General features: G+C 46.0%; 2 protein-coding genes across 2 annotated transcripts; both read right to left on the bottom strand.

Annotated features, from left to right (window-relative positions):
- Positions 1-367: 367 nt before the first annotated feature.
- arhgap15 (Rho GTPase activating protein 15) lies at positions 368-9,148 on the bottom strand. The gene is made up of 13 exons (XM_078090577.1): positions 8,997-9,148; positions 6,813-6,972; positions 6,662-6,739; positions 6,049-6,189; positions 5,682-5,771; positions 5,488-5,586; positions 4,420-4,543; positions 2,613-2,747; positions 2,303-2,401; positions 2,062-2,139; positions 1,716-1,850; positions 1,237-1,342; positions 368-1,070 (listed from the first exon to the last, which is right to left on the bottom strand). The coding sequence occupies exons 1-13, from the start codon at positions 9,008-9,010 to the stop codon at positions 887-889; spliced, it is 1,443 nt and encodes a 480-aa protein (XP_077946703.1). The 5' UTR covers positions 9,011-9,148; the 3' UTR covers positions 368-886.
- A 2,991-nt stretch (positions 9,149-12,139) lies between these two features.
- Positions 12,140-17,128, bottom strand: tnfaip6 (tumor necrosis factor, alpha-induced protein 6). Its single transcript, XM_078090581.1, has 6 exons — positions 16,924-17,128; positions 15,836-15,973; positions 15,466-15,627; positions 13,359-13,587; positions 12,918-12,958; positions 12,140-12,812 (listed from the first exon to the last, which is right to left on the bottom strand). Exons 1-6 carry the CDS (start codon positions 17,021-17,023, stop codon positions 12,691-12,693), a joined length of 792 nt encoding a protein of 263 aa, XP_077946707.1. The 5' UTR covers positions 17,024-17,128; the 3' UTR covers positions 12,140-12,690.
- Between the last annotated feature and the right edge of the window lie 2,998 nt (positions 17,129-20,126).

Genomic DNA, 20,126 nt, shown 5'->3' with positions numbered 1-20,126 from the left:
CAAGCGTAGCTCTCATATTAGCTTTGAATTATTTTTTACACTGAAGACAGATTTGTGTTACACTGAAATCACTGAAGGGATCTGTTAAATGCCAGTAACCACAATGGTAATAATAATAATAATAATAATAATAAAAATAATAATAATAGAACATCTAAATATGTGAGCAAATCTAACGACCTGTTAGAGAAGATTTAAATTTTGACACCAGTGAACAAATCTCCTGACTTTTTGAACTATTAAATCTCGTATCTCATCATTGATACTTGTACATCTTTAAAGAGTTCATAAAACCAATATGTTGACTGCTTTTGTCATTATACTTTTCACAGTCCAGCTGACACAATTTGGAATCACACAACTACACTTTACAAATAAAGGGTATTTATTGTTCCAAAACAACAGATGGATGACAAGAATCTCTGCCAGTGGGTCGAGGAGACGGTGCGTTAGAACTTGCTTCATGTTTCGCTGTGAAACAGAAAATAAAGCAAAGCGACAACACAAAGATTTGGAAGCAGAGCAGATCTGCTACCCGAAGACGACTGTTCAGGTATTTATTCATTGTAACCTCATAACTCTACAATATATTGCTGTACGATGTAAACACATTGTTGCTCCATAAATATAGATTTGTTTGCTATATTCAAGTTATTACTTATGACACTTAATAATGTGCTCTACATTATAAACATGCACTATTTTTATCAACATTCTACATTTTAGATTTATCAATTTCCAAACAAAAAGTAGATTGTCAACATCATTATGTCTTTGTGTTAGTTAAAAAATGTGCTTTTGGTACATTGTGGTCATCATCCGTTTATTGTTTGCGGGCGTGTCAAAATGCGAGTCAACTAGATGATCGGGTCCCGCTCAGGACACTTTACTTCCCGTCCAGGTTGAAGATTTCTTGGCTCTCGATGAGGATGAATTCCACAATCTGGTTCTGGTAGACCAAATTGACCGCCATGTTCCCCGTTTCCAGCTCCGGCCACATCAGCGTGGGGCCGAACACGATGCCGATGCCCTGAGTTGACATCAGGTTCTTCTTGGAAAAGTCCAGAACTCTGAAGAACAACAGATGGTGCGTGCCGGGTTACGTTTGAAACCACTCTAGGCGTTTATTTTCGAGACCGTAAGCAGTTACTCAATTTAAATTCCCTGCAAATTGACTGCCGGTGTCTCAGGACTCCTCGGTGTCCTCAGGCGTGGTTCCAGTGGACGAAGGCTTACCTGTGCAAGTGGCTGAAGAGCAACTTCATCGTGTCTCGATTTGGTTTGGGCAGTTCCTGGATCAGTTTCTTCACAGCCTGAACTTTGAGTTTGGATTCTTTAATCTCTGCAGGAGAAAACAAACCGCCGCAGTTCATTTGTGGTTCTTTTTTCGTTACAAGCAACGTTTTGTCAATTAATGTGAAACTCCTTTTGTTGCGGTTCAAGGGTCCAGTGTTGGTTCCTGATTGAGCTTTCATTCACTTATCATCTCTTTTTTCGTTATATTTGTCCATTTTCCCATAACACCTTTTCTTCTTGGCAAGGTTTTTTTAATTATGTGAAGCATCAATCAAAGCTTTTTTTGCAAAAGGCAACGATAATGAAGGCAACACTTATTTCAGGAGGATCTTCAACAATAGATTCTAGCTATGAATCATTTCAAATAGTAATAAAGAGAGACATGCTGATTCTTGATCTTGATAGTTAGTTTGACTCACTGATGGCCTCCACAAATGGCGTGAAGAACCTGAAGGGGAACAGCGGCTCGGGCAGCTCCCGGAAAAACAATTTGAGAGCCCCAGTGATGACGTGGATGTCCTCCCACTGACTGTGGTCCAGGTCCAGGGGCTCCTCTAGGGGCCGAGACCAGAACAAGACTGGGGTTATTGCATTGAATGTCTACGAACATCAACACAAACTATTCAATTTAAAAATTGGGAAATGTTCAACTTTCCGTCATTATGCCGAACAAACATAATCCTGTTGACTTTGCGTTTCTGTTCATTTCCTGTTGTAAATTGTTAACAAGTCACCTGATGAAACAACATGCTCTGTTGAACTGACCCTGATCCACGATGAAGCGGAGCTTCTGGATGGTTGCCAGATTTCCACTAACTCTGTAGATCCCGTCGGCATCCAGACCTGAAACCACGAATGAACGAAATGTGTGATTAGTGTTTCATAGAAAACTTCAAAGAAACCGACTTCCATCAGTAATCTAAAATGTAAAAAAGCTCCTTCTCGGTCTCTCTGCTGTTTCTACTGTCTCTCTGTTGCCTCTGCCCCCCCGAATTGGTGTACCCACCTTGCTTTTCAACAGCATCCAGACAGATCTGAACAAACCTCGGCACCGTGGTTCCTTCTCGCTCACAGAGGGTCAGCAGATGGCAGCCGAACACTCGATCTGAGACAAACATTGTAACAGTCGGTTCATTGTTTAGAGATAAGATGCGTGAGGTCTGAGCTGAACTCTCAGCTTTATCGGTCTATGTATGACTAGTTGTCAATGTTAAACCATAATTGTAAACGGTTCCTCCCAGACGGTTGTTACACTCTTAAGAAGAGGTAAAGGCACTCATGGGTCAGAGGTTGAATGTGTAAAGATAAGCAGAAACCTTTGATGAGGCCTTTTTCCTTCAGAGTCTTCATGGACGGACGTCGGTTGATGAACTTCTTCAGTCGGTTTTTCACTCCGCTCTTGTCTGCGCTGTCGGAGGCGCTGTGCTTCAGCTTGGAGCTGCTGAACATATCTGCAGAAAAACATAAACGTTAAACCCGTGAAAGGGTTAAAGGGCAACAGGATCATTCATTCATGGTTTGTGGAGGTCAAGTATCCTCTCTCTCTCTCTCTTAGCTCAGTTTTTGGTCTCCACACCATTTCACCAAGAAGGCTTGTGAGTTTAATGGGATTTGGCCAACAAGTAAGCAGACAGACTCAGGGAAGCCGTTGCTCAGCAGCAGCGGAGAAGCCGATGGTGAGTGCCTTCATTCCCCACTTGTGCGTTGTTTGTGAGACTTCTTGACAGCCAACCGATCCGCATTGTCTGCCAGACTCCAGCCCAGCCACCGGCCTAAAAGCCCCTTGTCCTTCCCAGGCGTGAGTGAAGGAGACGTTCATCCCCCAAACTGCCCATCGACCCGGCCTCTACTGCCCACGTATGCCCTGCTCCTTGTCTCCTACCACCAGAGGAACCAACATCTGCCCCTCTTGTCCTATTAGCAGGCCAATCAAGACCAGCAGAATGTGTCCTGTTGGAGGTCCGTGTCCATCCGGCTCCTTGTCTCTCGCCCGTGGTCTCGCCGACACCTGTTCCAATTGGACAGCGCATCCCTGCCATCGCCATTTGAAAGTAGCTACCTTCTCGGTTCTGTTCTGCTCCTCCATCACCGTCTGGTACGCTGCAGCCACAGCCAAGGACAAGGGCAGGCTGCAGCGGGTCATCCGCTTTGCAGAGTGGGTGATCGGCTGCAATCTGCCGTCCCTGCAGGACTTGTTCGCTTCCAGGTCTCTGAAGCGAGCTAAAAAGATCGCGGCCGACCCCTCTCACCCCGGACAAAAACTGTTTGTGCCCCTTCCATCTGGCAGGAGGCTGAGGTCCATCAGGACTAAGACCTCCCGCCACACCAACAGTTTCTTCCCTTCGCCAGTCGGGCTCATCAACAGAGCAGGTCCCCCACTGCCTGACTATAACACTCCACTGGTCACTCCCCTTCATACTGCACATGTGACTTTAACTGCAATTCATCACTTTGTCGTCACTTGTCACTTTGTCTCTTGTCTGTTACTTGTTCGTTAGTGCACTTTATGCTTAATATTTTTCTTTTTAACTTTTTAATATTTACATTTTTTTAACTTTATTCCCTTGTTTTATACTAACCCTTAGCCTTATTCTACTAACCCATTGCATTAGCATTTCATTCCACTTTATTACTTGTGCACTGTTGTCTTGTCTGTCTACTGTCGCGCACTAACCGCCAAGACAAATTCCTTGTATGTTTGACATATTTTGGCTAATAAATGTTTCCTGATTCCTGATTCCTGATTCCTTGGTTGCGTTCTGGTGTAAATTTGCCTGTCAGTCTCTCTCCCCCCCCCCCCCCGTTAAGATCAAGTTTTGAACGTCCAGAATGAAAATAAGTTTGTTGTATCTCCAAACTGTAGTTCGGTCCAGAGTCCACTAGAGTGGTCCCGCCCCAGTCGCCCGTCAACCACACTATTGGTTAAGATGTTATCGATTAAAGCCGCCGAATTTTCTGTCACTTCTGTTGATTTATGAATCAGAGGAAAAACGTAATAACGGTTAAGAATATGGAATCTTCAATGCCTACAAGAAGCAAAGCTCAGCAGAATAGAGCCGGAAACCTCCACGAGGAGCACAGTATGTCACGTACAGCACCAACGGCTCCGGGTGGGCTACTCACTGATAGAGCGTCTGTGGACTGCGTTTCGCGGCTTGGTGTTGGGCGAGGCGGATGCATATGCAGGTAGTGAGCTGTGTCTGGGCAGGTACTCTGTGCTGTTGGATCTCCTCAGAGGAAGTTTAGTCTGAATAGAAAATAGTTTTAATCAATTTCAGAAAGGATTTATACAACATCTGAAAAAAAAAAAAAAACGTTTAATGAACCAGTGTCATGTTTATTGCATATACGCCGACACAAAGATAAAGCAGAAATAGAACACAACAAAGTTACTAGTGATGTAGTAGGTTATTTGGTCATCAAAATGTGTATCCAATAATATATATACATATTTTCTCCATCTTCATTTCCTCAACATTTTAAATGTACACATTTTATATGAGTTGTCCTCTTTGTTTACCTTCTTTACGTCTCCTTGCGTTCATCACATTTTAACCTCACATTGCAATGACTTGTGGGTAATTCCCTTGGGCACTTGAACCTCTTGCTCATTATGGAAAGGGTTCACAAAGGGATTTATTTCTTGTGCAATTCCTTTTTACTTTTTTTCTGGTCGTTGAAGATGTGTAAACCGGTCCTTATTGTGAAGTGAAAGTCCATAGAAATACGTAGTGGGAATACTAAATAAGTGGTGATGTATATGTTGTGATCCCGTAGCAGGATGTCTTACCATAACAATGCATTCTTGAGGTGTAATAAATATCAATAAAACATTTACATTATGGCATTTACAAAGCTCGGCCCATCTAGTTAACCCTTTGGTCCCTTCTTCTTCCCCACAAAAAGAGGTGCATCCATTTAACTTGTGTCTGCAAAACAAAATAGGATCCTAGTTGTATTTCATTAGTATCAATGTCATTCTAGCTCATTTTGTGCAACCACCATTTAAAGTGCTGTCAAGAGGTGGTGGTCATCTGCCGTGTTTCTGTGAGATCAAATATAACAGAAAACCAAATGTTTGGAATTTGGTTGTAGAAAAAAAGACATTAAAAGAACCAGAGGAAGTAAACTGGAAAGTTTGAAAACAGTCAATTTCAAAATTGATTTGAATTGGAAGTAGTGCGTTCTTACGGAATTGTCGATGGCCTTTCTGATGCCGTTGTACCATTTATCGGCGGAGGAGTAACTGTCAGTCTGAAGGAGGTACTCGCTTCCAGTGTTTGTTGTGACCTGAAACAGATGAGAGCGATGACTTTGGTCGGGTACTTTTAGGTGTGCATGAAGGTACGAAGCGTTGCCGCGTGATCGCTCAGTGGGGTCGTTACCTGGAAGACGTTTTTCCTACTTGACTTGTCTGTCGTCCACGCAATAACAGCTCCACACAGCTGGAGCACATCTGTCTTACTTCCTGGTTTCTGAACATTGAGGACGGGTATGACGTCAGACGTTGTAGTTATGTATTAAGTTCCAACTGCTCTGTGTAGTGGGGTCCAACACAGGTTTAACCCTCAAAAATAAAATATTAACAAACCGCACTGGCTACTTTAAGGGTACCGTGTGCCTTAACGATTCTAATATCTGAAAGGGTTAGGGTTTTATTTCCCAGGTGCTGTTGGTTCCCTCATAATCCCCTATTAAGACCCCGCCAGAAAAAATATACAAACAATAAAGCAAGGTAATGTATTTTTGTACCAGAGGAGTTTCTTGTTTCTCTTTATAAAAACGCAGCTGGCCGGAGGTCAGTACGCTCCACATGACGTTCCAGTTCTTCCTTTGCTTCTTACCGCTCTGTGAGATTTTAGCCACATTCAGATGTTCACCTTCCAGCTCCACCTGGACACACACACACACATTGTGTTTGATCTTTTGATATTTATCTACGTAATAAAGGTCAAATAGGAAATGATGTTTAATTAATTGAAATGTACCAAAAACTAGATTTGCCAGGAGTTGGATGAAATAGGAAGGGAGGATATATTTAATCTGTGATGAGACAATGCAATTGTTTTCAGGCTGGATTTTGATGAGTTGAATACTGTGTTGTGAAAATCCATTTTCAGCCCAATGCATCAAATACCTACATTGAGCAATGAACAAATCACAGTATTTCATGCTTTGGGAGTGGTGTCCTTAACCTATTCTCATCTGATAATGCATTCTCTAAAGGGTTTATTTACATTGTAAAACAGGTAGGATAGAATTGTGTTTGATGGAAAAATGTATTTAAAGTGAGATTAGAAAAATCCAAATAATTCTTTACATGGCCCTTAACCTGCACCACACAAATCCTTTTTATATTTCATACATATGGTTCAAAGGCGGAAAGTCCTTCTCCTGCAGCTAAGACGTTGTGCTGAGATTGATTCCTGCGATGGCGAGAGATCTACAAACAGAAAAAAAAAGGTTAAAATTGAGCTGCGCCACTTTAGGATGGAGTTTCCATGTGGTTTACTGACCGGGTTTTTAGGGAGGTCGGACTCCTGCAGGACCATGGACTTGGACTGACTGAGGCGGTCTGCCGAGCTCTGGGGGCTTTTCATGCGCATGTGCACGGCTTCCTGCGATGGAGGCAGAATCAGAGTCGGCGGCTTCACTGCATTTTGGAGGTTAGAGATTCTAGGAGGGAAAAAAAGGGTTTTATTAGTCAACGTGACTCTGAACCCAGCGGCCACGTCATGGAGGGATGCTGTCCTTCATCTCTCCTTCAGCTTGCTCACTAACTCCTCACTTAGTAGAATAGAAAGAGCACCAGCCACCTTGTATCAAATCAATGCTGTTAAGAACTAGTGTGCTCTGAACGTTTTGTAGTTATGGCATCATTCCGCTCCAAGAAAACCTTGAGTTCTATTTAACTACAAGCTAGCAGTTGTGTGGATGAGAAAACACATGTTTACGTTCTCACGTTCAGAACCCGACCCTGAGGTCAGTGTCACAGTCGCACTGAGACAACAGGAAATGGTAAAGGTGGAAAAAAGCGTTGCAGCGGTTATGACAACTTTTTCTATAAATAAAATGCTGCACTTGTACATTTTGTGCTACTACTTCCTTCGAGAGGAAAATAAATGTAAGGTTATTTCGGCAAGTTCATTACAAATTAATCAGTTTGAATATCACAGTCAACTTCCAATTTCATCAATGACCTCAATCACTCTCACCCGTTAGCCACACCCTCCCCATCAGCTCAATCACACTCACCTGTTAGCCACACCCTCCCCATCAGCTCAATCACTCTCACCCGTTAGCCACACCCTCCCCATCACCTCAATCACACTCACCTGTTAGCCACACCCTCCCCATCAGCTCAATCACTCTCACCCGTTAGCCACACCCTCCCCATCAGCTCAATCACTCTCACCTGTTAGCCACACCCTCCCCGTCAGCTCAATCACTCTCACCTGTTAGCCACACCCTCCCCATCAGCTCAATCACTCTCACCTGTTAGCCACACCCTCCCCATCAGCTCGATCACTCTCACCTGTTAGCCACACCCTCCCCATCAGCTCGATCACTCTCACCTGTTAGCCACACCCTCCCCATCAGCTCGATCACTCTCACCTGTTAGCCACACCCTCCCCATCAGCTCGATCACTCTCACCTGTTAGCCACACCCTCCCCATCAGCTCGATCACTCTCACCTGTTAGCCACACCCTCCCCATTAGCTCGATCACTCTCACCTGTTAGCCACACCCTCCCCATTAGCTCGATCACTCTCACCTGTTAGCCACACCCTCCTCAGCATGTGACGCACATTAATGATTTAGCTTTTCTCTTGCTTTGCTACAGCAACAATATAATGGATGTAATTTGTAGATTCCAAAAAAACAGTTTGTATTTGATCTTGTATTTGAGGTGTTTGGCTCACAGGTGCAATGAAATCGATGTTTCATTTTTTTGGTAATTAAGTCAAGCCTCTTATCCACACCAAACTCTTTTACTGAAAGTATATATTTTTCATTTCTAAACCTAACTAAGAGATGTTTTTTTCTTTTTTTTTTGCATCGACCCACAAAGTGAAAATTGCCAACATTCAGTTGAGATGAGTTTTTAAATGTAGTGTAATGCAGAATAAGATAATGCATATGCTGATAAAACTTTTCTGAAACCGGAGCAAAAGCAGCAGTAGATACTACTGATGTCAACTTTAAACTGGTCTGAAATGAAAACGACCATCAGCATTTCAGAGGACATTTGAAGCATCATTGATGAAAAAGTCCGTTCTGTGGGTGAAGATATTTTTAGTAACTGACAGCAAGAGAACCACAGTGCAGAAGCTTGTGTCGCATGTCTAAAATGGTCTTGAAGTAATGCTACGACGACTAGAGCTTCAGTAACAGGAAACAAAGTGAAATCCTGCATACGGAAGTTTGAAGACTTGTTATCTCTTTGCGTTGTGCGAACATAATGCAAAGTCTTTCTAACCGCATGGATGTAAACTTATAAAATTTATAAATGTCAGTAGTAATCTGTAAACATCAACTAAGGTTGAACATTTCGGTATTTGAACCATGACATCTGAGTGAGTTTAGGCCCACAGTTTGGGGTAACTTATCCAGAGAAATATTCAGGCAACACAAAAAATCCCCAACACGGGTAAACCAACACACAAATTCAGACGATGGATCGTTTAAAGTGAGCTTACCTTGCGCTCGCCATGTCTGGGTGTCATCGATCCAAAAAAGCAGAGAGCCGAGGCCTGACTTTGAGGAAGTTTGATGAATCACGTGGTTTCTTCAAACCAGCCGTCTCTCACGCTCAACTGCTGCACCCCCCCCCATTTCCTGAAGAAAAAAACGTTTACCTCAATTGTCATCAGACCAGCCGTGAGCGGTTTGTTGCTTCTGCTATTGGAGTGCAAACGTGTGTATAGATGGGTAAAGAAGGATTCACCACTATCTCCGTATCGCACATATCTCCTTCAGCAATGACATTGGGGTTAGGTTGGTCTGGTACCACAGCATTCTTTTACCAACGAAGCGCACAGAATATAAAAGATAAAAGAAAGTGTTTCTTAAAAAGAGAGATACATAAAAGGAAATGATTATTGAAGGTGTAAAAATGTTAAAAGGACTTTTGCAGGCGGACAACGGCGGTTAGATAGACTCTGCTTGCAGAGACATTTTCTTCTGGCCATCATGTTGAAGGTCCAGGTTCCTCGTGGCCGAGGTCAATAGGTAGAGGTCTTTGCATAAGAAGGCTGCGACGGCCACTGGCACCCCGGGACTTGTTTTATTTTAAAATGGTCCTGTACAAAGGTTCATTAAAACCTAAAATCAATAAAGAGAAGCTATGGTTTTTGCAAGGTGCGAATCCATTATAAATATATATAAAGAATACTTCATATGGAAGACAAATTATATCATTAATAAATGATGGATACTGAAAGACAAATGGATGAATCATGTTATACTTTGGGGGAAAAGAAATTGCATTCAATGTGAGGTTTGTTGCATTGCAGACAGGGTGGGAACATGGAGACCATAAGTGTCGTTATTAAAAGGTTATAAACAGAGGGAGGAGGAGAGAAAGGGTTATGCACACACTAGTTAAAACCTTTCATTAAGCTTCTGTGGGGTCTATTGTTCCCAGTCTGTGGATCCTGGTGCAACAGACAGCTGGGTTCTTTCCCTCGAGTTTAAGAATTGGTCAATCAGCCCGGGGATGGCAGGGTTTCTTGGAAGGAACTAATGAATTGGGATATATTTCGAAGGTACATTATCCCTGTTTCTCCTCAATCCTTATGGTGGGATCAAACCTATGGGCTTCTGCCACATGAAAGGCGATTCAGATTCTGTGCCAGCCCTCTGGCATTGCTTTAAGTAGATCACGCTATCCCTCCAGCTCTTTCAGCCTAAATTCAAACCAGCAGTACCAATTACCCTAATATCTGTTACACTCAGATGGGGATGGCCCTCGGACCGGCAAGCCTTTTGTACGTACATGAGGACAACTTCTAGATATCTTTCGTTCCTGAAGGAGGACTGCCTAGAACTCCTCTTTCTAAGGACTGTGAACATAGTTGGGATTTCAGGATCCCCAGAAAGATGCGATTTGGATGGAGCTTGATCGACGTAACAAGGAGTGAGAGTCTGTTGGTTTGAAAAGGACCTTGGTGTCCCAGCCGTCTGTTGTTGGAAAATTTGAGCCTTTGAATGGGGCACAAGGGAAAGATTGATTCTTCCCAACTGGCCATGTAGGTCTGCAAATGGTTGGCCAAGTTCTTTCCCTATTGTTGGCCATCAACGTCATTTCTAGTCAGTCTGAGCTCTGGTACTTTCAGTGAATCACTTTTTTCACCACTGCCCATTGATGTGTTGCTGTAGGTGTAAAGACTTTTGACATGCATGGTGAAAAATGAAGAAGGATTGTCCAGGAGGATTGTTCGTTACTTGTAGAGGACGTTGTATGTGTCTTTGGAGGTAGCTGGCGTTGGCCGGTTGGAAGGGGGATTGAGATGGTGGTCCAAGAAATTTGCTATGTTATCTCTCACAGTTGCAGTTGCAGATTATGAGTCCACCTCGAGGGGTCCCTCTGGGGGACTCGGCATGATTCCGGTGATTTGTAGATTTGGGGTAGGAGGTAGTATAACCTTATACGTTGGGTACACGTCGTGGAGAGTTTTGTTTCTTGGGGGGTAACCATTGTTTCTTGGAGAACACCCGTCTGAGGACCATTGAGGCCAAAGTTTTGTCCAGAAGAACAGCCGCCTGGATATTTGCCTCTAACCAGGTGCAATGTTGGCTGTTGTTCAACTGTCGTGTAGGCTTCGGTCCATGAGTAAAACCAATCCTTCTTTATGACAGTGGACGTGTTGGCTCGAAGCTTCAAAAGGGTCTGTCTCTCCGGCGGTGCTAGATTAAGGCCTCGTGTTGCATCACCACAGACTGGATGTCGCCTCCAGTCTTCCCAGTATAGACGACGCCTGAGAAGTGAAGCATTGACGATAAACAGAGCAGCGCTGCAACAATTTTCATCCTTTTAAAAACCCCTCCTCCCACCCCCAGGTTCGAAGGCTTATTTCACTAGATTTGAGCCTCGGCTGATGCTCACCTTTTGGCCGACCATCATCCTCTGCAGCAAAAAGACACCCATAGACTTTAAATCACAAACCTCACTAAGATTATTATAGTTGCAGATAAACTCTTTTTTTTTGTTGCCATGGTCATGCCATTTTCAAGCAGGGGTTTAAAACATGGCTTGGCTTTCATGAGGTTAAAGAGAACATAGAGAGCAGGATGGAGTTAAAGCTTGGGTAAAAGCTTAGTAACAAAGAAAACATGTCAAACTCTTTTCCAAATGAAAGTAGTTTGCAGCACAAGCTCGCTAAGGTTTCTGAATCTAATAGTGAGTCACCGACATGACGCCGAACCACCAAGCGGACGTACAAACGTGCCTTTGACCACATGAGTCACATCCGGGTCCGTCCATTTGGCCTTATGAGGTAAGCAGCAAGCTGGAAAGTGTTGTGATGAATGCAGGGACGATTACAACGAGGCAGTTCATGTTGTTTACAGAACAAAACGGTGAATAAATATGAATTTGAAAGGGAAGTACGTGAAATAGAACGGTCCAAAAGCTAAATTACTGAGGAAAAAGATGACTTTGTAGATATACACAGTCACAAGTAATATTCCTGCTTTTATTATAATCTGATGGCAGGGCTAATACTACCACATCCACACTTCCGTGTGTGTGTGTCTGACAAGTAACGTTCCTGCATTCAAAATCATGCTTAATGAAAAGTACAAAGTTTGAGTGAATTTCCCACCAGGAATCATCTTTCTATTTTTTTTCATAATATTACATTTTATTTGTTCGCAACTGCTCTACACAAACCTAATGGAGACTTTGTACATTCAATACAGTACAGTCAATAATGTAACACCAGATGTAACATTCTAGTTAATTATTGCAGTGATAAAATGTTCATTAGCACGGAATAATTATTATTGATTGTTTTCAAAATGTCATATCTATAGTATACTTTTTTTAGTTACCGACCATGTCACAAATTTGCAAAATACAAAAATTAAAACAGGCTCATTTATACCACATTATAAATCAATGAACAAAGCAGATGTTTATGAATAATTTATGTGTATGGAGCTTTGAATATACAGAACAGTTGGCTGTGAAAATGCTCTGCACTCTGAAAGTTTAGGAAATTATTGTTGTAACAACCAGAAAACAGGTTTGTTTTTCTGTAAAATAAACCTTGAATGAGGTCAACACAAAGTCACGATTGTTTGTCTAATCTAGGACGTAAGAACACCGTCAAAACCTTCAACACGTTCATTTATTTAATCAGCTATCAGGAGGCATTAAACACAGCAGTGTCAGTGGGCGGAGCGGGTGTGGTTCTGTGACGACAGAGACGCGTCGAAGGCGACGTACTGCAGCTTGAAGCCGCCGGCCGTGACCGACGCGTCGGAGAGAAACTTCAGCGTCATCACGTTTCCTGCAGGAACAAAAAAAAAAAAAAAAACACAGACGAAACGATCAGGAGGTTCGCCGGTGTGCGGCGGAGCAGCCAATGAGAGGAGGAGGGGGGAGGGCGGCTCACCTGTGCTGATGATGTCATCGGGTAAATAATCGCCGCAGAACCTGCAAAGAAACGAATAAACGAGAGACGTCTTCGCGGTGAATTGAACTTGCAGTGATTTCACGACTTTGTTTATTGAGCAATATTTGAATCATTTCTTCAGGGCAGGTTTTTGTAATAAGTGCAGTTTGGAGTGAAGACGATGCTTCAGGTAAAGTAACCCAGGTGAATGTGGCCCAGTGGTTGTTTCTGTGCCCAAATTGAGCCGACTTTAGAGCCTGTGAAGGACTCAGAGGCTTTTGAGAGGTGACTATTTATTTAACTATCCCGCTTTTGATGATGTCGAATGTCTCAAATCTCATTTGAGCTTTGTTCCAGAGCTTTTAGAATGAATTTGAGTCGAACATCCTGTTTCAAACGTTTCTTTGTTAAGTGTTTTGGGAGACTGGCTTCGTCGCTCACCTGCCGGCGAAGCCGGAGACGTCGTCGTAGCTGTCGAACACCTCCAGGTAGTCGGCCAGACACCCCACGTCCTCCTCCACGTCGAACTCCAGGAAGCGGAGGTGCACCCGCTGGCCCAGGCGCACGCGCACGTGCCAGTAGCAGATCTGCTCGTCCTGGTACTCCTCGGGGAAGCCGGGCGAGCGGATGACCTTCTGCTGGTCCGTCAGCACCCCGCCGCACTCCTTGGCTGTGAGACACAACTGTTCATTTACACGCCGTCGATTGGGAGTTTTTATTCCAACCTGCGGCGTCCAAACGGAAGCAGGGAAGCCGAATATCATGTTGACCTTTTGCATACCAGGAGCAGCTCGTTAGCGAGGGAACTTCAGAGAGAGTCCCGGTGCAAAGGGGCGCCTGGCACCGGCGCTCTGCGGGACCTGCTCGCTCAGCTGGTGCGGCGGTCGGAGCTTCAGCCCGCGAAGGGCCAGAGGCGCTGCCGGCGCTTTGATCGGCGCCCCGTCACGCCGGGAGGAGCACGAGGGCGTCAAGGGGGTCGATGGCCTGCGTGTTTTCAGATCCCCCCCCCCCCCCCCCCCGTCGCGCTGACGCCAAAAGGGATTTCCCAAGTCGCACCGAGGACGTTTTATTTTTTTTATCAGTGCATCAAGAAAACCACGACACCGTGACCAAGATTATTCCTAACTTGGAAGGAATGTAATGAAGGTTTATGACTCACAAATCAAGTTCACAGGAATCATAAAAGCTACTCACCCCCACACACACACACACACACACACACACACACACACACACACACACACACACACACACACACACACACACACACACACACACACACACACACGATTACTTTGTCAATTCTCTTCTGAAGCTAAAAAACTCGCCGACTGCTAGAAGAGTGATGAGAAAGAGTATTTAAAGAGGGAGAATCGTGTATTTATTCAACTTTGCATCTTTTGTATGTAGATTATTATACAGCAGCCTTATGAATTATGGCTTCTGTACATTGAAATGAATGTAATCATTGTCAGAAGCCATGTTTCAATGCTGAAGTGTGCCTTGTGAATTATTCCACCACAGATTATATTCCATGTTTCGTGAACGTGAAAAGGGTTTTATAAGTATGAGCGTTTCTATTTCACGTCAGCGAAGAGGCAGCTCTGGACCTTCTGCTCAATTTTTGATCCCCCAGTGTTTCCCACTCATCCCCAGCGGGCGTTATTGTGCATCTGTTGAACTGGAGCTTTGTGTGTGTGTCAGGGGGGCGGGGGTATTTATTTGTGGGTGGGTGGAGGTATTTATCTTGGCTGTGAGCTCTGAATGAATTCAGAAACGAAAGAACAAAAGCTCTTTGTTGGATGGAGTAAATGAAGCACACATGTGGAGACGGGTGAGCGCGGCGTCGGATGCTTCCCCAGACGGGACACAGGAAGGTGGAGCGTTAGAAAAGAACCCCGAGAAAGACGTTTTCAGTGTTAGAGTTTGCTTTTGTGGGCTGAAAACACACTGAATGTCGTTTTATGGTCTACTTGGCTCCGAGCGGGCCGGACTTTACTAAATGAGCATCACGCCGCGTTGAAGAAGAATTTAAACCATAAATGAATTTCCGACTTCTTCTTTCCGCCCGATGCCAACTCTTCATAAACAAGTGTTGCATTAACATCCTGCTCAGAACATACAATACATTCACTCTTTAATAACTCCATTTATGCCGCTGTATTTAATATTCTGTATCAACATTTGGCCAAATTACTGTATGTAATATTAAAGCGTTAGTTTTCACCTCGGCTTTTAACGGATGAAAATGTTTTTTCTGAGACGTTTCTTTTAATTCTGTTTATTTTCAAATATGCATTTGAAATTATTTTCCAGATAAACTAAAAAGGATACAATAACCCGCTGTGAGATTGTGCCTTTCACTGCTGTGCTTTGCATCTCCTACCCTGAGTGAGTCTGTGGAGCCTCACCCTGGAATAATACCCCCTTCCCTCCCTCCCTCCCTCCCCCGCTGGGACCACATGCCATGCCTTTAAAACCACAAACAGATATCCACACCCCAGCAGACAAATAGTGGCAACGACAACCCACGCCCACGCGTACTCACAGTTGGGGTTGTAGCAGTACGCGTCCCAGCGCTCGCTTTTGTTGCGCCTGCGTCCGTAGTCGACGATGCCGACCTTCCCGAAGCCGCAGTTGGCTCCGGCCTTGACGATGGGGTAGCCGACGTGTCCTCTGTCGAACCATCCGGCGGCGCACACATGAAACCCTGCGCAAAGGGAGGAGGGGAGGGGGGGGGGGGGGTCACAGTCAGCGGACACCCCAAGCCAGATTGGCCCAGGTCACAGAGGGACCCCCCTCTCCTCTCCCCCCCAGGTGGGCCGCAGCGGGGAACCTCAGCTGTAAGGGCCCGCTGACGTCACCCACCTCCCAGGAAGGTGTTAACGGGCAGATTGCCGGGCGTGTACGTGTCGGACCTATTTGGCGAGCCGCCTCCAGTTGCTCGTAGGTGGCCAGCTTCCCCCCCTCGTATTTGCAGACGGCTTTGGCCTCCGTGTACGTCAGCTGGTACCTTCCCTTGCGTGACTCCCGGTGGTAAACTCCGGCTGCTTGCTCTGAGAACCAGAGAGAGAGAGAAGCAGTGACGGTCTGTTATGAACACACGGAAATACGAGCCCTCACTTAAGTACTTCCATTCAGTGACGTTATACTTCTTATCCGCTACGTGGTGAAGTACTGACGGTCTGCGAGCTTTATTTACTACACGGTTTACACCTTGTCGTGTCCCCTTCCTGTCCGGGGAGAACCAAGCGTCTCCAGATGTGTGGATGGATGTTTGTGACGGACGGCCCCTTCTGCTTCAGCGAGATGAACTCTTTTGAAAGGCTCTTTCGCGGATTCGCTACCAACGCGACGGAGGTGAAGAAGATCAAACAGAAGAGACATAAAGTACGTTTTAGAAACTTTTACTCGCACATGCACATTTAGCAGCTGGTCGTTGCTTTTAATGGAGTTTGGAGGAAGGAGGGAGACTCTAGCCGGGACAGCGGGAGTCTTCTGCTGATCCTGTTTTGACTCTTTCTTTAACACTGATTACACTCCGCTGTGCTCACTGTCCGGGGGCCCCGGGGCCCTTTCATCCCAATCAGGTTCTCCAACAACTTCGAAAAAGAGAATTTCCTGAATAATAGAAAACGTAAGAGAGGCGAAGGCCTGTGGCTCTCCCTCTGAGGTGGGAGTCATTTCAACAGCCCAACCGGCTGATTTCACTTCGGTCCTCTTCGTCTGTTTATGCCCAAAGAGAAACAAACAGCGGCGCATCGCTGCGGGAATAAACACGCAGCTGAACAGAAAACCTCTCGTCCGGTCACATTTGATGTATTTACTGTGTTCGCTGTGTTGAAAACGGGCTTTAAACGCGATGCCGGTTAAACGCGTCTCCTCCGACCAGTGAAACGCACCTCGGGTCGTGAGAGACGGACGGAAACGGCCGCGTCCGATAATCCGCCCGAGAGTCGTCCCCCCTCTCTCCCTCCCCCCACCGCGGGTGTCCCCGTGTCCTCACCCAGCCAGATGGAGTTGTGGAATATCCCGTTCCTGAAGCCCCACGGCCGCGTCTCCTCCAGCAGGGAGCCGAGCGTCCACAGGAGAACCAAGGCGCGCATCCTGCAGCTGCTCTGCCCAGATGTTCCGCCCCTCTGCCGCGGGCCTTTTATAAAGGAAGCGGTGCCGCTGGCTGGTGCTGCCGCCCCCCCACCACCCGACCCGAGGTAGGGGGAAGGGGGGGGGCAAATACGACTAACCTAAAGAGAAAGTGGCCTGTAGAGTCTACGCGTTGCGGTGATAATAAGTGGCGTTGAATAAAAGGAGAATACAACTCCAGGTGTTTGTTTTTCTTCCAGATGTTCTGTGTCTGTGTTCTTTCAGCACTTTGGAAACTGCTCATGTAATAATGCGATTCCCTCACGGCGCTGTAGGTTTAAGGTTTGTCACAGACATGATGGAATAAAAGGAAATGAGTTGAATGACGAGATCCAAATTCGATGCAGTTTCATTGTGGTTTTACACTCATGCGTCTCACTAACATCCATCAACGAACCTCTGGATGGTGTAATTCCTTGGGTGGAGTCCATGTGCATGGTGGTGAGAAGTGTGTGAGGTACATTTAGTGTCTAAGGAGGAAATGCATGAAACACAGTGAGAAGGAACACACACACACACACACACACACACACACACACACACACACACACACACACACACACACATCAATGACTGCTGGGTGGAATTGCCCTGAATTGGTTCCAGATCTGGCAGGAAGTGACCTGTACCTCCTCACTTCTCCCTGAGCGTCTCCCTTTCTTTCCCACTGGTGGAAAGTCCGTCTCAGGCGCAGTAGTTGCGACAGTCGGTCTATTACAGCGTTTTAACAGGAGATGCATCATCATTTCCATGTGTCCCACAACCACAGAGAGGAGGTCTGCAGACCTACATCGTGTCATCATGGGTTCAGGAACTGGGCTTTCTCTCCTTTCTGCCGCGTTCTGGTCTCAGTGCTCCACTATCTGCCCAAGACATCTGGCAGCTTATTCTAAGAGAGGTTCTGATTCGCAGGTTCAGTTTGACACTAACGGAACACAGAATATTCGATTTCCCCCCAAATGCTGTGCCTTTAAAGTCGCTTTGAAACTGTGATGAACGTTCGTGGTTAAAAGGATTTGGAAATCATCAGCAGGACCACGACGTTCTGGAACAGATTCCCTGAGCTGCAGGGGGGCAAAGCCCACACTCCCCCTCCTCCCCCCCAAGCCCTCACTCCCCCCCTCGAAGGGACGGGACATCTTCTGCACACGTGTCCAACACGATTTAGGAGCAGAGCTCGTTTTATTGTTCAGACTCGGCCGACCGTGGCTGAGAAAAACTATGAGCCCCGATGGGGAGAGGATGGAGAGGAGGAGCAGGAGGATGGAGAGGAGGAGCAGGAGGAACAGGAGGAGGAGGATGGAGAGGAGGAGGAGGAGCAGCAGGAGGAGGGGGAGGAGCAGGAGGAGGAGGGGGGAACAGGAGGAGGAGGATGAGAGGAGGCAGAGGAGGAGGAGGAGGGGGAGGAGCTGGAGGGGGGGACAGGAGGAGGAGCAGGAGAAGGAGGAGGAGGATGGAGAGGAGGAGCAGGAGGAGCAGGAGGAGGAGGGGGGGAACAGGAGGAGGAGGATGAGAGGAGGCAGAGGAGGATGAGGAGGAGGAGGGGGGGAACAGGAGGAGGAGGAGCAGGAGAGGATGAGCAGAAGGAGGAGGAGCAGGAGGATGGAGAGGAGGTGGAGCAGGCGGAGGAGGATGGAGCAGGAGGACGAGCAGGGGGAGGAGCAGGAGCAGGAGCATGGAGAGGAGCAGGAGCATGGAGAGGATGGAGCAGGAGGAGGAGCAGAAGGAGGAGCAGGGGGAGGAGCAGGAGCAGGAGGAGGAGCATGGAGAGGAGCAGGGGGAGGAGCAGGAGCAGGAGGAGGAGCATGGAGAGGAGCAGGGGGAGAAGGAGGAGCAGGAGCAGGAGCATGGAGAGGAGCAGGAGGAGGAGCATGGAGAGGAGCAGGAGGAGGAGCATGGAGAGGAGCAGGAGGAGGAGCATGGAGAGGAGCAGGGCAGGATAGCGTCTTGGTTCCAGGACTGTCCTCGGGCCCCCTCGGGGGGCATCTGACCCGTAGCTGCTGCCGGTGGTCTCTGACACACGAACAAACCCCCTGCAGATGAAATGACGTCACCGGAGTGAACTGTGTCTTGTTTCCTAATTCATCCACTGCTTTGCTTTTACAAATCATACTTTTCAAAAGTCTTTCTACATTTGAATGAAACATATAGACGAATACGTCTCGTTTTACTTTAAAGTAAAATAAAATCAACTCTAACCAACTTCACTCACTGGTACTTTCATATTTGGATAAATGAGAATAAATGAGCACAATCTATTATTTTTTATTTGGAAGTGTAGGTGAAGTCAGCTGGACCTTCACACGCTGCATCATTGGAGAAGAAGAACATTCATGTGTGTATTTATATGTATACAGCGAGTGCTGGTGTGTGTTTGTGTGTTTGTGTCGTTCATTCTGCATAAATCACAAACACACTTTTATTCCAACATGAAGAGACCAGTTCAACCAGTTCACCCTGGGACCATCATGGACGTCCGTCCATCAAACGGCTGTGTCTGACTAGGAATCTCATAATCGGGGGGAAGGTTTTTAGGATTTGGGCCGAGGTCCCACAACGGCACTTAAAGTCGTCGAACCCTTCCTGCTGAGTCTCTCTCTGTTACAGTGAAGTCACTTTGTTTTTGGGAGAAACTGTTTTGCCAATTTTTCAATAAAACTCAAAACTTTGCACAGTGAGACTTGATCCCACGTCTGATTGTCATCTATGTGACCAGAAGACAACCAAAGCTGCTTTTTAAGAGTACCTTGTGCTCGCGCACGAAGCTTCATTAATACATCAAACCATTAAAAACGATACGACTGTAACTGGAGGCAAACGAGCTCAGCAGCGACTCAACCGCCGTGCTGCGCAATCGACTGAATTACATTTACCTACATTTTGATAAGACTTCATAGCTTAACAAGATTCTAAAATGATCAGAGTAAAACATCGGACCGCTTCTGGATTACGTGTCATCCGCGTTCCCTCCGGCGCCCGGTGGTGCGATGAGGCGGGCGGACCCACAGGGCCGCAGTTTAAGCAGTCGAGGTTTGAGGGAACTGCTGCCTTGCATGGCGATGACCT

This window comes from Gasterosteus aculeatus, chromosome 16, assembly GCF_964276395.1.
Source record: "Gasterosteus aculeatus chromosome 16, fGasAcu3.hap1.1, whole genome shotgun sequence".
NCBI classification, from domain to species: Eukaryota; Metazoa; Chordata; class Actinopteri; order Perciformes; family Gasterosteidae; genus Gasterosteus; species Gasterosteus aculeatus.
Note: the sequence above shows the minus strand (reverse complement) of the source record. Positions and strands in the feature narration are given on the sequence as shown.